Source organism: Phoenix dactylifera, chromosome 10 (genome assembly GCF_051530095.1).
Source record: "Phoenix dactylifera cultivar Ajwa chromosome 10, Ajwa_hap1_PhDact_Kaust_v1.1, whole genome shotgun sequence".
NCBI classification, from domain to species: Eukaryota; Viridiplantae; Streptophyta; class Magnoliopsida; order Arecales; family Arecaceae; genus Phoenix; species Phoenix dactylifera.
This window is the reverse complement of record NC_143199.1, coordinates 23,481,018-23,506,548: the sequence shown is the minus strand read 5'-3', so window position 1 is coordinate 23,506,548 and position 25,531 is coordinate 23,481,018. Positions and strand designations below refer to the sequence as shown.

Here is a 25,531-nt window from a genome sequence, read left to right as displayed (position 1 = left end):
AGGCAGGTTGAAGCGCGTAGACGCTGTCCCAAAGAAGTATTTGCCTCTACATATGCGTCTCCCGATAATCTTTCTCAGATATACAACGACCCTAAACTTCTTCTTCAGTACGTCTCGGAAGAAGCCAAATCGAGCCCGATTGGATTTACAGATCCAACGAAAAACGAAATAAAAAGAATAAAATAAACTGAATAGAATTGCAAATATAAAAATCAGAAGTGGCTAAGAGGAAGAACTTTTCTCCAGAATTTTTTTGGTATTTTTTCTCTAATTTTTTGTGTTCCGAATAGTATGAAATTGAGAGGTATATATAGGGATGATTACAAGGGCTTATTGGTCTTTTTGCGGATGTGTCTATCGTAATTAAGCGGCAAATGCGCATGCGGCCTAAAAAGCTGCGTGCGCATTTAATTTTTCCAACAATTGCTACTAAAGATAAAATTACCACGAGCCGAGAAGGACTAGGATTACAGATGCATCTCAGGAAACTGATCAGAAGCAAGTGAAGTCAAATTGATCACAAGTTGTTGATGAGAGGAAAATGCTAGAGTATTAGCCACAAAAGGTGGCGTGGCAGCAGGAGCCAAAGAGAGTATGATACAAGGAGCCTATAGTGGTGCAACAGCGGCAACTAATCAAACTACCAACCCTAAGAACAAGCAATGATGGAATCGACAAAAAATGAGATACGGCATGAGCAAAGCAAGCAAGCTATTGTGGGGCTAATAAATGGGTAGGACAAGAAATATGATGCAGGATTTTGCAATAGTTAGTTGCTTGAAATATAAGAAAACTTAAGTCAATTTGTTTATTTTACTGTTGTGGTATTTTTGATAGCCTAGTCTAATTTGATAGTACATGTTTTGTACTTCAATGACATTGATTATAAATTTACATTATTTTGAATTATCTTCTTATTTGTTAGATATACAAACTATTGCTGCAAATAGACCTATTTTAAACAAATAAATTATTTTTTGTAACATAGTTAGAACGAGATTAAGACTCCATCGGAATGGCCCAGGTTCGAAATACGTGGGCATCGATTAAATGCGAAGACTGAATACCCTCCGCTTGGTTTGCTTGGTGGAGTCGTCATCTGATCTACCGGTGCTTGGATGATGCTGATGTGACATATTCATACATAAAAGAGACTGCGATGTTGGTGGAGCTTCCTAATAAATGGAGAGGATATGGGTAAAATTTATCTGTTCATATTGAATATACTCCGGCAAAAAAAGGGCTAGTTGAGCTAAAAAAAAAAAAAACATTGGTCACGAAATTTAGCTGCGGCGTAGCGTAGGCGAGGTCGCCCAGCTAATCCACCCGTCCCTTCGCCAACAGCACTCCTCCTGTTGTCTGCGCCTTTCGCGTCTGCGAGTCCTTGTTTATTTCCTTGCTCGATTAACCGCTGGAAAACGATCTTCTTTCGTTTCAGAAGCAATTCCATTCTTTTGGAATCCTAAAATTCCCAAACTTCTTTTCGTCATTCTCAATCTTCTAATTCGGTAGAATACATAATATGATTTCTTCGATAACATCTCCTCGCTCTCCAATTCTTCACAGGTGATCGATCTATAATAAAGAATCCACCCTCCCTTCAAGAAACCCTCCTCTTTGCCTCTATTTAACCCCCCTCTATCTCTCCCTTTTTCTCCTCCAATTCCTCCCAGGAATGAGCTATCTCAAGGGCCTTTTTGATACCTTCTCCAAGTTCTTCTCCGGCGTGCGCCCCTCCGATTCTTCTGATCCCTCTCCGTCTCCGGCCGCTGCCTTTGATCGGACAATGGAAGGCTCGGCCGCGGGGCCGTCGGTCGTCAACGAGAGGGTCGTGCTGAAGCTGAAGGGCTACTTTGAGCTGGCGAAGGAGGAGATAGACAAGGCAGTGCGGGCCGAGGAGTGGGGTCTTGCGGAGGATGCCATCGCCCACTATAGGAATGCGCATCGGGTGATGCTCGAAGCGAAGGCTGCGAGAGTCCCTGCCGCTCTCCCATCCAGGTGATTTTCTTGCAGCAATTTATCTATTATTTGTTGCAGACTATGCGCAATCGTGGGGCAAATGTTCCTTATTGGCTTTCTTGGCAGTGAGAATGATCAGGTGAAGGCTTATCAGCAAAAGATCTCAAAATGGCAGGAAAAAGTTGCGGAGAGACTACAGGTTCTGGGTCAGAGAACAGGTATATTTTTCTGTCCCTTTTTTTTAGGAAAGTTATCATAACATTTAGATATGGTTTGATTGCTGTGCTGTAACTGTATTTTCCTTTTTCTTAAAAAAAAGAAGAAAAAGGACCTGAACTGTGTGCTTCATTCTTGTGGTTGACAGGCATGGCAACAAAGAAGGTATGGATTAATTTAATTGAACTGTAAGTGTATTGCATCTATATTTTTTTTTCCTTTAACCATCTTTCAAATTTTTATATAAGATATCCCAATTGTTGATTGTTTCATTATATGCACTATGCAGCTTTTGGTATTACTTAAAAAGACTTAGGATGAATTATCTCTAAGGTGTGCTCTAGGTAATTTTTTAATCAATTAAACAAGCAATTTACAGAGCTGCGTTTCATTTCTTCTGCATATCTGATTCCAAATTCTTTGCCGGCGTAACAAAATTTTTAAACTAATCTAATTTTGTCATTTTGGGTCTCTTTGTCTTTGCATATTGAATCTAATATAAAATTACCGACATTGTTAGTTCACTGGATGATTTCTTGCTACTGGAGAGTAATTAACAATTTGATGATGCCGTCTAGCAACATCCCATGTTCTATAAAACCTGGGTTTTACTGCCCAGTCATATGGTAAATTAAGACTAGGAACATGAGGAAGATGGTCTCACTAACACCCATAAGTTTTGTTGGTTTTGTACATTTTTTTAAGACTAGCATAAAGAAGCACACCATCATGGATAGGATTCAAAAGGAGTCTATGAACATCAGGTTAGATTTTCCATATTCTCACAATTACAAAATCCTAACGAACTCCCCATCGAATCCATAATCAGAAATAAAAGAATGATTGATTGCCAACAAGAGGAACCATGCTTTGTAGGTATAATTGAGTCTCTCGGGGTCTGTTTGTATGCCTGAGGATCCAATTGGTTTGGTAAGATCTTCTGGCAGGAGCTCGCTTATGAGGATATATTTCTACTTGGGTGGTTGAAAGAGTTCAAGGCACCTGTAGTGGGCGACTAATTCCTGTTTTGTGTAGATAATTAATCTCTTTTCCAAAGTGATTTATCTTTTTGGTAAGGGCCTGCTGTATTGGGCAACCTACGGTTACTTTGCATTTTATTAATAACAATCTCGTAGAGTAGTTCTTCCACTCCTATCTCTCTTGTCCGTGTGCTCCTTCTTTCTCTTCAACTATAAGTCTCGTCTAGGCTTGTCAAATCCGGAACCTGACCTTCTTATTTCCTATAATCATCTTCCTCCTATCTTGATCAAGATTGGGGGTTGGAGTGGTGCTTCTGGTTTAGACCTATTGGCTGGGGGTATGGCCCCTTTTGTGTCGATATTAATGGAAATACTAATTTAGCAATCAGTTTTTGGTGATAGAAGAATAATATTTGATGGAAACATTGCTTCATTCCCTATCAAGAGAAAACCCCATTATTCCATACAATCATGGATTCAAATGAATAAGGGTTTGACAATCACAAAGATTAAATTTTAGTTTATTGGGAAACGACTAAATAAACTTTACTTAATTCAGTTCATAATCTTGCAATCGGAATATAATTTTCTTCATCCCCATCCATAATCATTAACAAACTATGTCTCTTACACCACACGTTGATCATGTTGCCATGATTGTCAAAAAGATGCTTGAGGTAAGATTGTGAAATTCGGTCATACTTGCAGACCTCGATTCCTCCTGTCACTATCCGGCCCTTACATTATATCCAATTGTACAATTGATGGAAATCTATTTGGAGCTTTGCAATTTTGCAAAGAGGGGGACCTAAACCTAGTATTTATAGACTCACCAACATGAATGTTACCCTTTATAGGTTCCTAGTTCATGCTAGTTTTAAAATCTTTGCATAAGCCAACTAGGGCTTTGCACATTCTTCAAATTTGAGCGACAATTCCCAAGCAAGCTCCTAAGTAAATGATTTGTATCTTGAGAGCATACCAACCCATATTGCCTTGTAACTACCGTAATGTACCATGTCGACAAGGTATTGGTACAACACCAAGGTTTTAGTTTAGCATATGAGCCAAACTAGACTATGAGGGTCCAAACTGAGCAGAATTGCCTAGTACTACTTGGTATTGATTGGACGATACCATCGCTGGGAGTGGAAAAATTTTTTTTGACCATGTCTTGGTGTGGGAAGTATACAGTGGCATATCAATGTATCGCACTGAACCAGTAATACTAATTTAACTTCCGGTACTGATTTTGTAGATGTTGCTTGAAAGGCTCTCCCTTGCTTGTCTGTTAGCATATATTCACTTGTCTAAATGTTAGCGCTGGATAATTGCATAGTCTATCCCCATGTAATCTGATTTTATTCAACTATAAGGAGGTTAAAAGAATTCAGACTCACTTTGATGACTTCAGAAGGTGCTATACACTGACAAATTGCTTACTGAAGTATATCATTGACTAGTGCATGAACTTTTTCTTGGTTCAAAAATGACAATAAGGAATTTTATTACTAGAGTTTGTGGTCACAAGTTCCTTACATTGATTGAATGTATGGTTTTTTTTTTCTTTTTTTCGTCTTTGGTAATCTTTTTTGAGGAGGATAACTTTTTTGCCTCATACGATCTTTTTCAAAACATCCCCATGTTTTTCCTTGCAAAGAATAATTTCTTTTCTGCCAGGTAAATGTTTTATACAACATGTCACATGACTGAGTAGGTGCAGACATCATATTTAGATCAGAAAAATAAATTGTCAATCACTCTCTTCACACCATATGCATGTCAACCTATTTGTTCATGCTTGAAGCATTCCCGTCATCTATCCTTGTGGTGCAGTTCACCAAGAACTATCACAAGTTCTCCTCTAATAGCACTGTTTTTGGTATTATAGTGCATCATGTTGATTGCATCATGGTTGATGGTGATATATTGATCCTTACCTTTAATTTGAAGCAATATATAGAAACTTCTTTATGGGTAAGCTTTTCTAGCAGCCCTGCTATTATTTGAGCTTTTTTTTTTTGCCTTCTTTCTTCTATGATGTTTGTTATACTGAAAACACTCCTCAAAATTGATCAACCATGCTTGCTTAGTCATAACTTGTATAGTTGGTTTGGAGACAAAACATAATTTCAAGGGTTGATAGGAAATGGTTTCCAACTTTTGCCATATGTTTCAGATGTATGTCTAGCATATCTTTTTATGAATTATGAGCTTTTGGGTTTCTGACATTGCATACATTCTTCATTTATTAATTTTGTGAGTCTGCATCATCTCCCTAGCTGCATCCATTTGTGTTGTTGCATTTTGAAGTTGGTTCAGAAACTTATGGTCGTTTAGCAATTATCATTGTTTGTGGTCATCAAGGATTTGCTTATTGGTTTTTGTGCCTATGCATCACCTACCAGCATGACAAGTGCAATGCCGGCACATATGCCATTCTGTGCTTAATTTATTAGAAAGTGGATTTGATACATGGTATGTAGGGTCGGCGGAACCGTCCCGAATCGGACGGTTCCGACCGTTCTGAGCTGTACCAGCGGCTTACTGGTACAATTCTGGCAATAGAAATGAAATTCCTTGCCTGAGCCAGAGAAGGAGAAAAAAAGAGAGAGAGCGAACGGGGAGGGAGGAAGAGGGTGGGATGCCGGCGGAGGGCCGACGGAGGCTGGTGGAGGCCGCGGGAGGCGATGCCGCAGCCGGTTCTCCTTTTTCGAAAGAAACAGGGGTTCGGACACGGCCTTAAAAATTTTGCGATTTTTAAGTACTAAAATTTCACCTCCCGCGGCCTCCGCCAGTGTCCACCACCCTCCGCTAGCCTCCCACCCCCTTTCTTTCTCTCTGTCCTCTCTCTTTCTTTTCCTCTCTCCCACGATTTGCGTGCCCTCTCCTCCGTTCATACAGGCCTGATACGGCTTGTACCAACTCGTGCCACCGGAGAACCGGTACAGTGCCCGATACCGGTTCTGCTGACCTTGGTGGTATGTGCCACCAAGCATGGATGGTCGTGATGTTGGCCTAGCATGGTAGTGCCAGCCAGCATGGTTGGCACTTGAAGCCATAATAGTAGTTTTTAACCTAACACCCTTTTAATGGGGCAGCTCTAATGCTATTCAGATTGTTAAATGTTAATTTACGTTGTCAAAATAAACATCCAGAAATTGCTTCCAAATTTAGCTGCTTCATCACCCAATTTACTACAGCTTCGGCAGTTCCATTGTTATAACTTGTTGATATGCTTCGTACGAAAGTAAACTAAGTAAATATTTAGGTTACATTCAGATGAATTTGTTGGCTTCACTGATAGGCTGACAGACTAGTCTTATTTTGGGTGCCTTTGTTTCTAGTAGCTATTACTTGATCAGTAGCAATTTGGTTGATTTCCCCCCATACTGCATGTGCATTTATTTCTGTGTAGGCTTCCCCAAGCCATACTCTAGTGAGAACAGTCTCATCAACAACAACTGGTGCAAAGAAACCTGTACCACAGAACTTGCCCAGTTTAAAGAATACTCTAACAACAGGGAATCAGAAAAATGGTAATGGGGGTGCAAAATCTGCTCAAGATGCTTTGAGTGGCTATGATGCCCGGCTAGTTGAAATGATAAACACGGTCATAGTAGACAGAAGTCCTGCTGTTAAGTGGGATGATGTGGGTAAGAACTTACAAGATCATATTCATTTTTATGCAAAGCTGTTCAGCATATGATACCTGTCTTATCTTGTGTGCAGCTGGCCTTGAAAAGGCAAAGCAAGCTCTTATGGAAATGGTAATCCTACCAACTAAGAGAAGAGACTTATTTACCGGCCTTAGGAAGCCAGCTAGAGGTATATTTTCTAAAAGCATTTGTCTTTATTTCAAAATTGCAATGTTGTATGATCCTAATATTTGGATTTAAAATTTGTCATTTCACTCAGGCTTGCTCCTTTTTGGACCTCCTGGTAATGGGAAAACAATGCTTGCCAAAGCTGTTGCATCAGAATCAGAGGCAACCTTTTTTAATATTTCTGCCTCATCTTTAACATCGAAATGGGTAATTCTTACGATAGAGCTACTTATATTGCTGGATGGTGGTTCATTTCTTGCTGCTTTCAGTTGTGATATATATAAATCATTCTTTACTTTTGATGCAATAGGTGGGAGAGGCAGAAAAGCTCGTTCGGACTCTTTTTATGGTTGCTGTTGCTAGACAACCATCTGTAATCTTCATGGATGAAGTCAGTCACTCTTTGCTCTTCCTTTTTCATTTCCTTTTCTATTCGATTAAAATTTTAGGGACGATGTGTGCACAAACTCTTTGTTGTTTTTATAGTCTATTTTATAATCATAATCATCTAGATTTTTCCAACTATTTGAGGTCAGCTTTGTGGATTCTCATTTGCCAATTATTCCTATTTAGGTCCACCTCTGATGTTATTCCAAGTTTCTCCAGGTCTTTCCTTACAACCTCCATCTTCTATAGTCATTTATTAGGGTTTTTTCTTCTTAGCTCCTATATGTTATAGGCATTCTTAGAAAATATTTGTTTTTAATCTTTTGCTGATAGACTTATGTAATGATTATTTTGACTTGAATTTATATGCTTGTGGTATGACAAATATGGACTGGGTTTGTCATACATTTGTTTTGCAATATCTAACATTCTTAAATCTGGAAAAGCAAAAAAATGTGCATCCTTTGACAATGGCATGACTAATATCCTTGTGCTTTTAAATAGGTTGAAAATTAGGCTACTAGCTTGATATTAGGGAGGTGATATCTAATGCTTTTGGTGCATATGAACCACAGGTAGGGCTGAAGGAAAGAAAGACGACAATTTTGGGGGTATATGGACCGATCTAATTAAAATCTTTAGAGAGTTGGAGATTTGTTGGCATCTTGATTGTTGTATAAATGATATTAGATGGAGATAATGGTACATGATACAAACTAGGGCTTGCAAATTATCATCTGTTCCCTCTGAACTGCCCAAATTTCATTAAGCAAATTTTTCTCGAGTGTCAGTTTCTGTGTACCCAGAATGGACCTAAATACAGTTAAGCTGGGTTTAGGTTTATGATCTCCAATCTCCAAAACAAGGTCCTCTAGGGAACTTTGGGTGCAAGGTTTAGGATCGAGCCTAGAAGCTTGAGCAAGCGGTGTTTTTGGCAGCATGGGCCTTAGCAGGAGCTTTGTCTCTTGATTTCCTTTGCTGTCACCAGGTCCACGGCTAGCACTTCACACATTGAGGAGGCTGCAAAGTTGAATCTAAGAAGCTTAAGGTTTTTGAAGAGATGTAAAGGTTTCAGGAAATGGATGTGACATGTGAGCCTTTTTTTTCTTTTCTTTTTTCTAGGTTTTACTTCTAATAATCTATTTAAATTTTAGAGTATTGGTTTTGGACCTTTTGGGTTTGCCATACATCAATCATTTCTGTTTGGGTTAGCTCGCTGGAATTAGCTCAGCCTTTTCTTATTTGATTGAGATTACCTTACCTGATCCAACGCATTGTCTAGACTTAGGCAGATTTGGCTTGACCTTCCTGGTCTAATTTTCGGCAGGCATGGCAGGATTTTCTGGCCTTATTGGGTCGGGCCGGTAAGACTTCAATTTTGATTGAATTTTGGGCTAAGCACAGGTTAAGCTAAATCTTCCTGGCTCAGCCTTACCAAAAGTCAAATGAATAAACCTTGATATTGTATATCATTAATTTTTTTATTTATTAATACATATATATAGATGCATGTCAGGGTCTGTTGTGCCGGTACCGGGCATCGTACCTGTTGCCTGGCAGCATGAGTCGGTACAGGATTGCACTGTGTTGTGCCGAGCCTGTATCGACATAGCAAAGGAGGCAGGGAGAGGGGAACGGGAGAGAGAAAAAGAGAGAGAGAGAAGGGGGAGAGGGAGGGGGAGAGACAGAGGCCGGCGGAGGGTGGCGGAGCCTGGCAAATGGGGAAGGAGGCGGAGGCCACGGCCGAATTTCTGTTTCATTCGAAATAAGGTTCTGGCCGCTAAAAAATTTCGCAATATTTAAGTGAAGTCGGCAAACTATTTCATTCGAAATAAGGTTCTGGCCGCTAAAAAATTTCGCAATATTTAAGTGAAGTCGGCAAACTATTTGCCGACTTCACTTAATCGCGAAATTTTTAGCGGTCGAAACTCTGTTTCGAACGAAACAGAAATTCGGCCGTGACCTCCGCCTCCTCCGTTTGCTGGCCTCCGCCGACCCTCCACCGGCCTTCCTCCCTCTCGCTTGCCGACTTCACTTAAATATCGCAAAAAATTTTAGCAATCGAAACTCTGTTTCGAACGAAATAGGAATTCGACCGTGACCTTTGCCTCCTTCCGTTTGCCGGCCTTCGCCGACCCTCCACCGGCCTTCCTCCCTCTCCCACTCGCTCTCTCTTTTCTTCTCTTTCCTTCTCCTTCTCCTCCTCCTCCTCCGGCGACACATCTCGGTTTCTTGCCGGAACCGTTCTGGTCCACCGCCAGTATAGATCGGGATGCTCGGGCGATTCGGGATGGTTCCGCAGATGTTGATGCGTGCATATTCATATATATATATAAACTATCTTTTCTCAAATCCCCCTCTTCTCTCACAAAATCTGGTCTTGAATTCCAGGCCTGTTCTTTCTCATCTTTGGATGAAAGTCTTCTCGACCCCAGTATTTGTTGCTTTACCTCTCTCGCATCCACCACAACTCCTAACCTCTCTTCCTCTCTAATTTGGTTGCTTATGCCATAACCTTATCAACATTCCTTATGATTATTGCCGCTGGCACTCACCGTCAATCTCCTCTTCCCCCTCTCTATCTCTAAACCATGATTATGGAAGGGGATGAACCCTTGGCTTTGGTTGATTGAATTTGGTTAGTTTAGTTCAAGCCTAGATTTCGATGAGTGGGTTGGGCTTAGGGAGAAGACTCTAGAGTTGAGGCTGGGCTAGCTTGGGCTCAAGTTAGGTATAGGTCCTTGATACTGAGTTGAGTCTTGGCCTGGTCAATGCCTACATTTACCATTGCCACTCTTAAGAAGAGTGCAGTCATAGTACTACATATACTAACATGATCTGGCAATAGCAAGTACACATATAGGGAAACACGCATGTGTTGATTTTGAAAGTGAACTAAATTTGTAGCAGATGTATTGGAATTTCTAACATGAAGAGAATTACTATTTTGAAGTTATATGGTGATATAAGCTAAGTTTGATAACTATGTAGCTAGTGGCAATGCAATGAGTGCAAAAGTACTTGAGCATTTGCTTACATGACCTAGTAATAGGAAATACACTTGCAAGGAAACAAGCATAAAATAATTTTGAAAAATTGAATAAATAGGCAATAGATGTGTTGTAATTGTTAACAAGAAGAGAGATTAGTATTATTCTAAATATTAGGGACTTTTTGACACAATGTAGCATGGCAGCTAGTTTCTATGAGTGCTTATTGTGAAGATCTCGAGAAATGATGATACTACAAGATGACTAATACTAAAGTGGTAATATTTTTGGGAATTTTATTAAATTGGAAGAAGCAGTAGCATTCCTTAGAGAAACAACTGAAGGATAAATATTGGAACTTCTAAATTATGCCAAAAATGACTTAAGGATCCATGGTAGATTATGTTACAAGGGTATATAGAATAGTTGCTAGATAATCCATGGATAATAAGAAATATGTAAAGAAAGTTGATGGTGACACGTTAAGTTTCAAAAGGTACTTAAAGGTTCATCCACTAAGAAATGGGGAGGAGCACTGACCTATGTAAGTTAATGTTGAGAGGTAAATGCAAATCCTTATAATAATTATGTCATTATGCGGTCCATCTACCACTGCTCACAAATTAGGCAGCGCTTCTTGCTATCTTTCTCAATTACCAATTTTACCCTGCGAATGTTAAATCCAATTGCAACTAATCAGTCTTTAAAAACAAAAAGATGATTGGGGGCCATGGAGGAATACAAAGAGGGAGTGGTTACTTATTGGAAGGTGTGTGAAGATTTCTCCTAGCTCTTCCTGATTTGGACCTTTGCCCATTCAGTATTTTCCACTGTTCGACTTTGCTCCTTAATTGCTCTAGCTTACAGAGTCTGGATGGTGTCTTCTTAACTACTTTATCTACCCTTTCTGTAATGTCCTTTTTGCTCAACTTCTCTTCCTCTTGATCCACCCTCCTCTCTCTGTCCCTCTCCTGTAGATTCCAGCATTGTTTCTTTTTTTCTTTTTTCTTTTTTATGGGTTTGTGTGTGTGTGAAATTCCAGCATTGTGTTAAGATGGTGCGGCTGACAGTTATGGAGGGTGGAGGTGGAGCAGAGGATGTGCTCATCATTGGAGGGGCTGACTGTGACAAAAGCTGCAAAAGCTGAAATGTGAGATGTTGAGGCCATCATGAAGGTTGGTGGCAATGGTATCAGTGACCCGATCAAGCTAAATGTTGCCGTTCATAAGGAAACAAAGTATCAATGGCGGGTAGGCTAGAGGTTGAAAGGTGGATGGATGCCAGTAGAATTTGGATAACAGGAGGCAGAAGGAGGAGAGAAAGAGGAGGAAGATTATGGTGCACTAGTCATTATATAAAGAAATTATAGATTATGATAGCAAAGAAACAATGTAATTTGACAATAAAAATAGTAGTAATATTATGTTTGAGATTATTTTCCCATGTACTGATAGAAAAGAAAATCCCAAAGGTCACTGTTTTTAACTAGCTGTTGATGCAGCACTTGAAGGATGATCAAACTGCACCTGAACGCTATGTGACACCTGCCTATCCCCCATGTATTGCACCAATCCCTGGCTAGTGCGTAGCGAGTTTTAGCAGACAATAGTTATTCTGTAAATAGTGAATAAATCAAATCATAACCATTATTAAAGCATGTCATTTGTATGTCTTATATTATTAAGGGCCTTTGAGATCATTATTGTAGTCTCCATTTCTTAAGATTTTTGTTTATATTATCTCTTGATTTTATGGTTATATCTTGTCAAACTAAATTCACTCTACATCGTTGTAGCATTGCTTGAATGGCTATTCAGATTGGTTAAAATGCATAACAACTGATGACAATGCTTATTTTCTTGAAGTTTTTTTTTGAGTAACCCACATCCAAAGCATGTGCTGAAAACTCGTGATGATTAGTGGTAAGCTGACTTCAGGAAGAAGTAAGAAGCAAATCCATTGTATTACAAAGACTGCAAGAATGATGATTAGATGTATACATATACAAAAAGTCAAGATAGATTTACAGTACGAGGATTAAAGCCTTAATCCTATTATTGTAATTTACATAATATGCCATCTCAATAGAAAATCCACATAGTTAGAGATTATTTGCATCACCTAAAATGCTTGAAAACCAAAAATCATGTGCTTGGGAGTTTGTTACCTATGCATTGAATGATTATAAAACAGATAGTAGCGGTTACGCTTGGTTGACATAATGGGCGGTGGTGCACATATATAGAAAAATTCACACAATAGATCATAGTTTATGTCTTAAATACATATTAACTGAACTTTAGATCAATGGGATGCTTCAAGTAGCAAGTCAAATCCAATTATCCAAATACTTTATCTTGCTGTTTAAAGTACTTTAAACTGTTCACTTTGTGACCACTCAGTACATATGAAATCTCAAAAACATCTGATTCTTTGTTTTTAGGCATTAGGTGATGTGAATCATGTTAATATTGATTTTCCATTGGGATAGTGCATTATATTAATCATGGTGATAGGATTGAAACTGCTTCTCTATAGGTGAGGTTCTATCTCAATTCTCTTATGAACACACACATGCATGCCTATGTGTGCATGCCTGTGTTGTTTGTGCATGTTGCATGTATCTGTGTTGATTGAATTGGCTTCATTGGGGGTGAGGTTGATATGATCTTGATGCAACTTGAGACTTAAAAGAGGTGAAATTAGATTTAAAATTTATGGAATGAGCTTATTACTACAGTCATTGAAGAAACTACGCTTAACAAGGGTGCATTTTCACCACCAAGTTTTGGATGACTAAAAAGTGGCAAAAACTTTGTAAATGATATTAAAGGGTGAGTCGTTGAAGTCTGATTTATAGCAATAAAGATATGGAAAATCATTAAAGAAACTTGGTTAGTTTGAAAAACTAGATTCTTCCTATTGGTTCTGGCTCAAGAAATGGATCCAAAACAATAGCTCCACTTAAACACATTAATTAAACCCTTAAAGCTGAATTATTCAACACTTGCCCTCAAGCTCATGCTCCTTCTTTTCTTCTTTTAGTTTTTTGAGAATAATTGTGGGAACACCTTGAGAAACAACACTTTCAAGATTCAAACCTAAAACCTCGTTCCATGTGGAGAGGTGCAACTGCTGGGCATTCTCATGGGCTTATTGCTGATAATGCCCAACTCTAATGTCATATTCTTAGCCACATATAGTCACACAATTAATCACTACATTTTTAATCTCTTTACTCTTTATTGTTAGAAGTTAAAAACCATGGGAGTTATTAATTGTATATGCTACCAGTTATTAGTGATAATAAGTCATTCTAAATCTCAAAAAGTTAAATGAATCTAAAAATGTTGGAGTTTCCATATGATTTAATATGTGAGTAGCATGATCAAGTGACATTTTATGATCCAGGGATTATTTGATCTATGGCATGCATCTCGAATTTATGATACTCTGTCACCCCAATTAGATAGATCATTTTGTTCCAAATCATAAGATTTGGATCCTGGATCATATGATCTTTAAAAAATGAAAGGGCAATTTTTGTGCTCGTAGTTAAGATGTTGAATGTCTAGAACACATCAAAGATGACTTTGTGGATAATTGGTCGGGAAATATTCAATTTATATCACTTCTCTCTCATTTAGAGTATTAGATTTACTGTAAAAGAACAGAAAGTTTCACCTATAGTGGAAGATAGAAAATAGTCCTTCAATCACTCTAGAGTAGGCTATAACTTTAATTATAAGAAGACCTGGATTTTATTTTTTCGCTTCAAAACTTACCATGGTAAGTATATTCAGTATTATTCATAACCATGTCATGTTTAAATTGAGTGATTCAATTTATTTAGTTGGATGGTATTTGTGCAATTGTTACTTATGCTGAAACCAATTTGTTGTTGTTTGGCAGATCGATAGCATCATGTCGACAAGGTTAGCTAATGAGAATGATGCGAGTAGAAGATTGAAGTCAGAATTCCTAGTCCAGTTTGATGGGGTGATGTCAAATCAAAATGATTTAGTAATTGTTATTGGTAAGCTTCCTAAATGCTCTAATACTGATGTTTATCCTCTTAAATAAAGGTGGTTTGTTTCTTCACTTCTGGAGTCAGAATAGCTTTCTTAATTTATTCTACATAAATATACATGCATAATAATACAAGCATATATACGTGTACATATATCTTCTTCCTATATCAACCCATCCTGATGGAGGTCCACGTCTGTGCCATGTCGCATCATGGGGCTGCAGCTTAGAGTTCTTATTAAATTTAATTTAGTTATAATTTTCTGTATTTTTCTTTTACTTTTTGGATGTTTTCGATTTTAGGGTTATTTTGGATTCTAGGACTGAGACGAAAAGGTCTCAAGTCACTCTCAATTCTTATCTAGGAACCTAATTGCTGTTGCGCAATAGTGTTTACGACACTGTTCTTGCTACAGTAACCATGCTTTATTAGGGACGGTTTTGGGATTTTAAAATAGAGTTGAATTAGGGCTTCTACATGTTATAAAAGGGGACTATTGGGGTTTGATGTAACCAGACTATGCAGATTATGAATGACATAATAGAGTCTTTGGTTTTCGTTACTCTTTTGGTGTGATTCCACAAAGGAGGTGGGAGGCCTTCGCACGCTAGGTGTGATTCCTAGGTCCTAGTGCAAGTACGGTTTTGTTCTTTGTATTTCCTTTCTTTCTTTTAGTAATATCTGTGTTTCGCTTTACTTTTTCTTTCTTTTGCATCAATTTTTCCTGTTCTTTTCTTCCTTGTATTGATTACTAACTGTTTCTTTTAATACCTAAACATCCTATAGTCTAGCTATAAACCTCACCGTTCTGATCTATCATTGCATAGCTGTTTAAATATTTTTTCCTTATTTAGATTTTTACCCGCTAGTTAAACCCTAGTTTTATAATCTCTAGGTTGGTTTCCACATCCATCATCAATTTCATAGTAAAATTCAACTTTTATATTTCAAATTTATTTAAAAGTCAAATGTGCAATTGAAATTCCAGCACTTTATGTTTTTCAATCATATCGTAAACTTTTCTAGATCCCCTTCCCTTGGATATCCTACATCACACCCTTTTCCATGCCCTAGCACTTATCTTTTGCCCAATCCCTGGCTGTTTAGACCCTCATTGCTTCCCTATCCTTTCGGGATCCTACCCCCTTGAACTACGCACCTCTAAATTTGGCTGAGGTAAGATTTCCATCAGTGCACTATTGATAATATTTTATGGTTAAGTAATCCTAGTTTACCTAAATAACACATTTTATGGATAGTTGGTGTTGTTTAGGAATTCTACAATTAATCTTTCTAGAAGCTAGTTGTGTTTGCAAAGAATATAGATCAAGCGCTAAAACCAATCCCTAAACTACTTGGACTTGTTATTGATAGAGGCTAAAGGAAGTTCAAGTTTGATGCATTAACTAGAAGACACATTATTGGGGAGACAGTGTGGGATTTAAGGTTCGCCGAACTAGTATGGGAGGTTGTACCGGCCAGCAACTAGTTCGATATGGTATGAATGCATACCGTGCCATTCCAGAATGTACCGAAAATAGAGAGAGGGAAGGAGGAGAGGGAGAAAAGTAGAGAGGAGGAAAGAGAGAGGGAGAGAGAGGGAGGGAGAGGGAGGAAGGGGGAGGGTGCAGGGCTAAATCCTAACCCTAATGCTATGCAAAGCGCACGCGAGAGAGAGGAGAGGGAGAGGGAGGGAGGATGGGAGAGGGCTGAGGGAAACCATAATCCTAATCTTAGCAGAGTGATAGAGAGAGAGGGAGGGAGGGAGGGAGGAACTTACTGGCGGCGGCCGAGAGAGAACAAGCAGCATCTAACACCATTGAAACTCTCGAATGCGGGGTGGGGGGCGCTCTCTTGAACCATCGCTGACTCGTGAACGAGAGGGGGCGGAGACTCAAGCCATCATGAGCGGGTTAGGGAAGGAAGGGTTTAATAAGCAAAACCAGTGTGGTTTAATAAGTGAACTAGGGGGGTGGGGGAGGGTTTTATAACCGAACCAACCAACCCACTAAATCATTCATACTTGTCATCGGTTTGGTTCAATATGACCCAAACCGTCCTGTTTGGGTTGGTTCAGTAATCATTGATGGGTTTGATAATATACTTTGCTCCTTTTAGGAAACCATAAAATATGTTTCATTACATATTTTGGTTTTTGTGAATGGGTTCCATTATATGTGGGGTTCAACATTGACTCAAGCCTGTCAATCTGTTTAGAATACTATAAACATGTAAACACACTTAGAGAGGGCGGGGGAGGAGGGGGTTTAATTGCAATTTACAAGTATAGGGAACAATCCATAAGGAAACTAAATTTCATACATGTCAAAGTCATCTCTCTATGTGAGCCAAAATTCTCCAATGCCATGTGGTTGAAATTCCTTGGCCATGTGCCATAAAGTAAACAATGACACTTAAACATTTTGCTGCCATGTGTCATTTGTTGCAGAAGGTATAATAACCTGCAGAATGTCCTACTTTCTCATATACAATTTCCGCTGCGTGTGGCATAAAATTAAACCACCACATATCCCTACTTTCATATACACAACATTCTCTCCAAGCAGGGTAATAATAAATTTCAATGTTTCCCCACTTTCTTATTTAAAAAACCCCTCCGTTTCAGTATTTTGTCTAACTCCTACTTTGATATATATTAATGCTGAGGGAAACCATAATCCTAATCTTAGCAGAGTGATAGAGAGAGAGGGAGGGAGGGAGGGAGGAACTTACTGGCGGCGGCCGAGAGAGAACAAGCAGCATCTAACACCATTGAAACTCTCGAATGCGGGGTGGGGGGCGCTCTCTTGAACCATCGCTGACTCGTGAACGAGAGGGGGCGGAGACTCAAGCCATCATGAGCGGGTTAGGGAAGGAAGGGTTTAATAAGCAAAACCAGTGTGGTTTAATAAGTGAACTAGGGGGGTGGGGGAGGGTTTTATAACCGAACCAACCAACCCACTAAATCATTCATACTTGTCATCGGTTTGGTTCAATATGACCCAAACCGTCCTGTTTGGGTTGGTTCAGTAATCATTGATGGGTTTGATAATATACTTTGCTCCTTTTAGGAAACCATAAAATATGTTTCATTACATATTTTGGTTTTTGTGAATGGGTTCCATTATATGTGGGGTTCAACATTGACTCAAGCCTGTCAATCTGTTTAGAATACTATAAACATGTAAACACACTTAGAGAGGGCGGGGGAGGAGGGGGTTTAATTGCAATTTACAAGTATAGGGAACAATCCATAAGGAAACTAAATTTCATACATGTCAAAGTCATCTCTCTATGTGAGCCAAAATTCTCCAATGCCATGTGGTTGAAATTCCTTGGCCATGTGCCATAAAGTAAACAATGACACTTAAACATTTTGCTGCCATGTGTCATTTGTTGCAGAAGGTATAATAACCTGCAGAATGTCCTACTTTCTCATATACAATTTCCGCTGCGTGTGGCATAAAATTAAACCACCACATATCCCTACTTTCATATACACAACATTCTCTCCAAGCAGGGTAATAATAAATTTCAATGTTTCCCCACTTTCTTATTTAAAAAACCCCTCCGTTTCAGTATTTTGTCTAACTCCTACTTTGATATATATTAATGGTGAGGGTCTTAGGTCAAAAGCATAATAAGTTTAGCAAATTAATATATAATAAAAGTTTATTGTTGTATTTTTAAAATTCTTTGAAGTAAATTTCACCACGTTTTGGTCTTTTAAGGCATGATGCCTTGCTAATGACGGAGATTTCTCTCCATGAGTGGTCAAATGTCATATTACTGCTAGCCTTTGTAATATTTAAAATAACCTAAGCATAATTGATAATTATTCTAAGCCTGCTGATGCATCTCATCAGAATGTCATTGTGCTAACTGTAATACCTAAGCATTTAAATTTACAAAACTTTGATGTTTTCAGAAAGCAACTTATTCTTTTGATAGCAGAACCCCAAAGAGGTACATGCATACATAATGTGTAACACCATAATTATTATGTCTTATGAAAATTTGGTGCTTATGTAAGTCTGGTTCTTTTTCTTGAGCTGCTCTTTAGTTTGTCGAGATAATACCTTTTTGCACTTGATATAAGTTTTTTTGTTTGGTGTTGCCACTGGTAAAATGTTATTTCATATTAAATGTTGATACAGGTGCAACTAATAAGCCACAAGAATTGGATGATGCTGTTCTACGAAGATTGGTGAGTATCATATTTTGCATGAGTACGATATTCTGTTTTGAGGCACTATATCAAGGATGTGCTTGGTGTTGCTTAAGAAAAGTACTGTCGTAACTTGTAGAGTAAAAAGGTACTTTCCAAAGAAAGTTCTTGATTTTTTCATCTGAGAAGTTCTTCTACAAGAAGAAAAAGCAAAAAAGTGCTTTTAGGAAAAGCTAAGAAACCTCGCTTCTAGCTTTCTCTTCCATAAGAACTTTTAAAGTAGACGCGACACCAACCATGCCCCAAGTGATTTGAGTAATAGCATGAAACCTCCAAAACCAATACTTCTAGTATATAGAAGTTTGTATCCACCCAAGGGCTGATTTTTATACACAATATGCACTAGATTCTTCAGAAAGTTAATTTGTATTGTTCCATTTTTATTTGAAGTTTAGAAATTGAAAAGCCTGAAGTTACAATAAGACTTAGAAAATTACCATTTCTTATTAGTATAAAGAGTTGAAATCTAACAAGCAATATAAAAATAACGTTGATATGAAGTTAGTTTCCTAGTGAAAACTAACTTCATAGTCTGGTATTTTTGGAACTTGATACTAGTTCGGGGCCATGTCCTTACAGTTTGATAATAGTTTATAACAAGGTTCACTGAACCGCCCGGTTCGGCCCATCCTGAGTTGACCCAATGAGGAATCGAGTCACTTCACCTTTTTTTTTTGGAACCAGCTCCGAATCGGCTGGAACCTATCCCGAGCTGATAGGAACCAGCCGGAATGGGACGGAACCAATGCGAATCGTCCGGTTCGCACCGAGTCGGACCGGTTCCGAACTGCCCCCCCCCCCCCCCCCCCCCGCTTTCTTTTGTTTTAAAAATAGGTTGGGAAGGCCCGAGAAATTTCTCCGACATTCCCAACCTATCTGAATAATCCCTTTTTTCTACAGCGAAAAATATGCTGATTCAGCACAATTGAAGGAGTATGCTACCTTTTCTCTATCTCATTTTCTCTTTTTTTTTTGGACGCAAAAAAATACGTTAAAATTTGCAAAATAAGAGGAGATCATGCCAATTTTTTTTATTTTGGCTTAATTTTATGATATGTTGTAGATCAATGGATGATCTGTACGATGACATAAAAATTTATAATTTTCAGATTATATATTATTTTAAATTTTAAAATATATTTCTAGATTAAAAAATAAAAAATAAGATTCAAAAAAAAGGTAAAATCAGAAGCATATTTAGGGGCATGCAAGCTACTCTTCAGATAAATTTTGTGTCCATTTATTCAAGTTTTGATGTGATCATGCACATAGTGGGCTAAGCCTGAATATGAAAAAGAATTGAGATATAAATAGCCTTTAATGCATGCCCATAGGCCTAAAAAAATTTATGTAGCATCCATTGTAGGGTTCTATATGGATCTGAGCCTCAATTATTTTTTTAAAATATTTATATTTAAAAAATATTTTTTAATTTACAAAATAATTAAAGATATATAATTAATATATATAAAAATTATGAAAATTTATTAGTACATAATATATATTTCAAAAAAAAAATTTGAGGTAAAAATATATTTTTTTGAATTTATGGTATTTAAATATTATTTTTTAATTTAAAATTTATTTAAAATATTTAAATGACAGTTCTGGTAGTTATGGATCTGCTGGCTAGGAAGGAAGTGGAGAACATAAAACGATTGTTTATGAGATACAGCCATAGCTGGTGGCTTTCAATTCACCGGTGAGTTTCAGTTTACATATGCTACACATGACGGTGCATGATCTGGTAGAGCCTACGAGAATACGATTGTATATAAGAGACGGGCTCCTCGAGGTCATTCAGGAGGATGCGATATAACTGCAGATGACCTCGCACGTAGAGTAGAATCCATAGATGTATCATATTTTAAGTCGTGTACTGGATTCTATTACCTGCAGCTACAAGTATTCTATAACATATACGGATACGGATATGGATTTGATGCATCTGAGGCATCGTCTTTCGGTGGTTACTATCCTATGCAGAACGGAGCATCTCACATATTGGATTTTGCCGTCGGCATATTCTGATTGGCTCCTTCATAGCCGTATTATCTCAATCAGAGAATATCTATCAAAGCTAAAGCTTCAATAAGAGATCCGAGAGTGCTTATAATACAGAATGTATTTCATATGGGATGAACATACAAGACTACAACGCCGCTTAGTTAGAGGAGTGGGCTGATGTGCCTCCTGACTATGCTAATAATCCGGATTTCTATGAGGGGCATCGCTAGAGATTTTAGATATCGGTATATATATTGTACTTTAAATATTTGTAATTAATTGTATTATTTTATATTTTTCATCTCACTAATTAATTTTAGAATATTTTATGTTGCTTCTTGTAGCATGCAGCATCTGACTAATTATTTTATATTTTATATCACTTTAAAACAACAAAATGTATCATTTAGGTTATACCAGGATCATAAAAATATCAAAAAATATGAAAAAAAATCAAATTATACTTAAAATCATTGAAAAAGTTGAAAAAAAATGATTACCAAATAATCAAATTTGAAAAACTTTTAAAAAAATTGGGCTTTACCGGCACGCCCAAGCGTACCATATATCAGTACGGTACCAAATCAGTATTGTACCAACCCACCCACCGACCGGTATGGGACCTGGTATGGGACCTGGTATCGGTTCAGCTGACCATAGTTTATAAGCTTTCGCTAGTCAAAGTATAATAGTATTCAGTCAGTTGCAGCAATTTAAGTCCAATGGTGGGGGTCTTCTACATTAAGTCACCTAAAATAGGGCTTTGCTGCTTTTGCAATTTTTGAAGGTCATCAACCTGGATTCAGTACTGTCAAACTTAAGAATTAAGTGTTCAGTTAAAAGAAGTACCAGCTCTCAGAAGAGGATGTAATATATATAAATAGCTAAAAAGTAAAGTAGTGACGGGTGAGCAAGACACTATATCGGGTCGGATGTACATGAAGAACCAGCATAATTCAATTTTACAGATTATTTTATCTTTTCACGAATTATTCTCGGCAATATCATGCACAAAATCGTGTAATCTTTATTAAAAAAAACCATACTAGAAATGTATGCAATAGAGTATAGAAGGCTACTTTATTATCTCTAACAATAAACAAAAGCTTAAATTTATTTAATGTTAAGGATATTTGTGGGTACCGAAATTTGCAATAATCATAAGAGATTTGAGTTTGCCTGCTGTAATGACCAGATATTCTTTAATTTTGTGAATCTCTTTACTGCTTAGAACTTTAGTTTGGAACAATTCTGCATGTCTAAATCTTACATTCTTATGTATTTAAATCTAAAGGGTTCTTTTGTTTCTTTGATCTGGTACATTAAGGTTTGCCTTTTGTTTGTGCTCTATCCAATTGTATATACAATTTTTTTTTGTTTTTTTTTTCTATCAATAAAATTGTTCCTCCAGATTGACTTACTGACTCAGAAATATCACTCAAGCAAATTACTCAACAGATGTCGAATTTTCTTTTGCCTTGCTTCCTGTATGATGTTACTTCAAAATAGAGTAATAGGAAGCACCGCATCAGTCTAGGGATTTATTAACTGAAAGAACACTGCTCTTGTTTCTTTTCTCAGACATCAGTAGATCTGGCATCAATTTGTTAGTAAATGTTGTTTATTATATTTTACATTTCATGAAACATTGAACCAGGTGAAAAGAATTTATATCCCCCTACCGGATGAAAATATTAGGAGGCTCCTCCTGAAAAATCAGCTAAAAGGTCAAGCATTTTCATTGCCCAGTAAGTGCACTTGTTTTTGATTTGCATCTTTTATATTAAATGTCATTGCCATCAGAATAAAATTCATTTTCCTACAGCAATTGTTTCAAAGATTAGCTTCTTATGTTATTGTTCTTTGATGGTCAAGAAACTATGACCATAACGATCAAGCCTTTCCAAATTTGTATTCAAGCTATTTACCAGTTAGTAGCTTAATCCAGATTCTTGTGACCATGGTATGAATAAAGAATGGTTGTTAACTTTATAATCATAGCACGTCTTTTTGGAAAAGAGCTTATCTTAGGCATTTATGACATGTTTAACAAGATGCTATAGATTGTCCATCTAGAAATTCATTCCAAGTGTTGCATCATTAATATGTCTTTTGAGTAGGCAGAACGACAGATGGACTTGCATTTACTGGATGTAGTAGAGTAGCGCTCAATGGATTTGGGAAATGCATTTGTTCTGTTGACTCCTCACTGGAACCAGAATTTTGAAACATGAACTGACAACTGGAAATTGGAACAATGCAGAAACCTTTTTTCTCCATTTTCCTTTGTTGCTCAAGTAATTGTATTTATGCTTTCCTAGAAAATGAGCTTGGTTGTGATCTGAAAAGACAGGTGACCATAAGCCTGAAGTGCAATGGTTAGATATCCAACTAAGTCTATGGATATGATCATGGATGTACATAAGTGGTGGGCACTGGGCAACATTCGGAAAGCTGACATCAAATAAATGGATATTTCCCACCTGTGTTTTTGTGGTAACATATAGTTCCTGCCCGTTCACAAGCTTATGATTATAATTACTAAATATGCCAGTAAAATATATCTTGAATTCTATGGAACATTGTTGCGTTAGTTTCGAATTCAAGTATGGGTTTGTATACTTGATTCAAATTCTTACTTGAGACCTCTGTTAAGAAACTTCTTTAAGCAGTGTTGCACAAGATTCATCATAACTGAATTGTTGTTACACAGGTGGTGATCTGGAGAGACTTGTCAAGGAGACTGAAGGTAGAAATCTTTGATGTTACTATACTATATCTGTATGAAGTTTACAGCATTGATCTAATGCTTGCATATGTAATTGTTTGTATGCTTAGGTTATTCGGGAAGTGATTTGCAAGCCTTGTGTGAAGAAGCTGCAATGATGCCAATCAGAGAACTTGGTCCGCAAAACATTCTTAAAATAAATGCGAACCAGGTGGCAATCAATATCTGTAACATCTCCCTCTGCATTCCTTTGACTCTACAACTGTTAGGGGATCATTCTCTCTTTGCACTTCCAGTTTTTCTTTTCTACTATGTCTCTCAGCATTTATTCGACTCTATATAACTGTCGGGGGATCACTCTCTTTTCAGTTCCAGTTTTGCTCTCCTCCTTTGTGGTAGTTAAAACTGATAACTAAGACCAGAGTTTCCTATTTGGCTGTGACACATATGTATTGCAAACCAGCATGAAAAGTACTGATTTGTAACATGATTCATCATAAACCATATACTTAAGGAGCGCTCTCTAGTTTGCAGTCCATGGAATCTCAAATCTTCGGGTTCAGAAGTCCAGCTACCCATGTTGTTGGAAAGGAGGAATGGTTGGTTCAGTTAAATTCTTATAGATTGTGGGAAGAGTAAAAATTGGACTCTTAAAAGAACTCGATGATTTAAAAGCTTAACCATGCAAGTCATATATAGAACTGATTGATATATAACGTTAAAGCCTCAAAATTAAAAGCCTTGACATATATCAATAAACTTTAATCTATGTTCATGGTATATATATATATATTCTCATCTGGATTTACCAACATATAATTTTACCAACCACCATATCTAATCAAAACTAATGGACTTTCTAATAGCAATATATTTTATAATCGTACTTTCAGCGAATCAAATTCATTGATAGGTAGCAAATTTCGAATTATGAATCCGAACGTGAGCCAAGCAAACCAATGAATCAGGTAACTTAGATTGAGACTTGTAATGCACTTGCTTGCTTTCTCTCTGTTGGAGAGTCAAAATCTAGTGTCAAAATCTGATCTGAAGAATTCATAAACTAGAATCAAAGCATCATGTGCATTCACTAGTGGCCAGTGCTTATTTGCTGCTGTACTTGTCTTCTTAATGGTTTGTAGGAGTCATGCCATGGTGCACTTCCATTTTGAAGAAAAGAAAACAGTGTTTGAATGTCTTGTATTGCATCAAAGGAGTAATTTCATGACTCTTTTTCCTCATATTAGCTTTGCAATTTTGGAGGAAGTCCGGCGCATGATAATCCCATTTAAATGCTCTTTAGAAAGGAAAATTGTTAAATACTTATATTGTTAATATTGCACTCATATTATATCCAGAAAGGGTAGAATTTGAACCCCCTTTTTCAGGTACGGCCATTAAGATATGATGATTTTCGGAGGGCAATGGATGTCATCAGACCAAGCTTACAGAAGAGCAAGTGGGAAGAGCTTGAGGAGTGGAATAAGCAATTTGGTTCAAATTGAAGATGCAAAGATTTGCAAGAGCAGATTTGTTGCAGAACTGCAAATAAATATTCATATCATGGCTTTGATATAGCTGAAGTATCTGTGCGCTTTGGACTAATCGACTGATTTCTTGCCTCGCCAAGTTAGACTGGTGACCATTAAATTCAACATGTAAAGAGGTGTTGTGTCTATTATTTCTAGACACTATGAAAATTGACATGTTAGAAAGTTCCTTTTGCTGTTTGACTAGTGAAAAATGTTATTATGTACATATACATAAATTATGTAAATATTAACCTTTTTTTTGTGGAATCGTCTCCTACACCGTAAATTTGTATTATGTACATTTTTTAACATTGCAGATTTTTTTTAAAAGGAAAATGTAAAGGATGGGGTTTTTCTCATCGCCCATTCATGCTTGGATTGATGCACAGGTAGGCGATGGTCTTAACATGCCCAAAGGTCCCCAAACCCAACCTGAAAATCCAACCCAAAACTTTCATAGACCAGGTATCGAACAAAATTTAGATCCAGAACTCAAACAGGTCAGGATCCGGCTTTACTAAAACTCAACACAACCCAACCCAACCCAATAGCATCCCTGGGTGTGAACAATGTTAAGCGTCAAATCAGCCTATTAAACAGGGTTCATCTCCTGGCTCTACTTCCTATCTCCCCATCCCCCAGGTACT

At 37.5% G+C, this 25,531-nt stretch overlaps 1 protein-coding gene across 3 annotated transcripts; it reads left to right on the top strand.

Moving 5' to 3' along the window:
- The first annotated feature begins 1,289 nt into the window (after positions 1 to 1,289).
- On the top strand, positions 1,290 to 25,170 carry LOC103721384 (uncharacterized). Of its 3 annotated transcripts, none has more exons than XM_008811577.5 (14): positions 1,290 to 1,566; positions 1,674 to 1,998; positions 2,086 to 2,177; positions 2,324 to 2,340; positions 6,574 to 6,811; positions 6,888 to 6,983; positions 7,074 to 7,189; positions 7,293 to 7,373; positions 14,272 to 14,395; positions 18,547 to 18,596; positions 22,282 to 22,372; positions 23,338 to 23,373; positions 23,463 to 23,563; positions 24,741 to 25,170. In XM_008811577.5, exons 2-14 carry the CDS (start codon positions 1,676 to 1,678, stop codon positions 24,855 to 24,857), a joined length of 1,482 nt encoding a protein of 493 aa, XP_008809799.1. In that variant the 5' UTR covers positions 1,290 to 1,566; positions 1,674 to 1,675; the 3' UTR covers positions 24,858 to 25,170. The 3 variants fall into 3 exon arrangements, with proteins under 3 accessions (XP_008809799.1, XP_008809798.1, XP_008809796.1); XM_008811576.5 differs by having other exon boundaries at positions 1,337 to 1,566; positions 2,282 to 2,340; XM_008811574.5 differs by having other exon boundaries at positions 1,337 to 1,566; positions 2,279 to 2,340.
- The last annotated feature ends 361 nt before the right edge of the window (positions 25,171 to 25,531 follow it).

What these genes read in the sequence shown, in the direction of transcription:
- LOC103721384 (XM_008811574.5), top strand. Translation starts at nt 1,676, where the DNA reads ATGAGCTATCTCAAGGGCCTTTTTGATACCTTCTCCAAGTTCTTCTCC. An exon ending in GGTTCTGGGTCAGAGAACAG is followed by an intron (nt 2,178 to 2,278) that starts GTATATTTTTCT and finishes CTTAAAAAAAAG; the next exon opens with AAGAAAAAGGACCTGAACTG. An exon ending in CTGTAATCTTCATGGATGAA is followed by an intron (nt 7,374 to 14,271) that starts GTCAGTCACTCT and finishes GTTGTTTGGCAG; the next exon opens with ATCGATAGCATCATGTCGAC.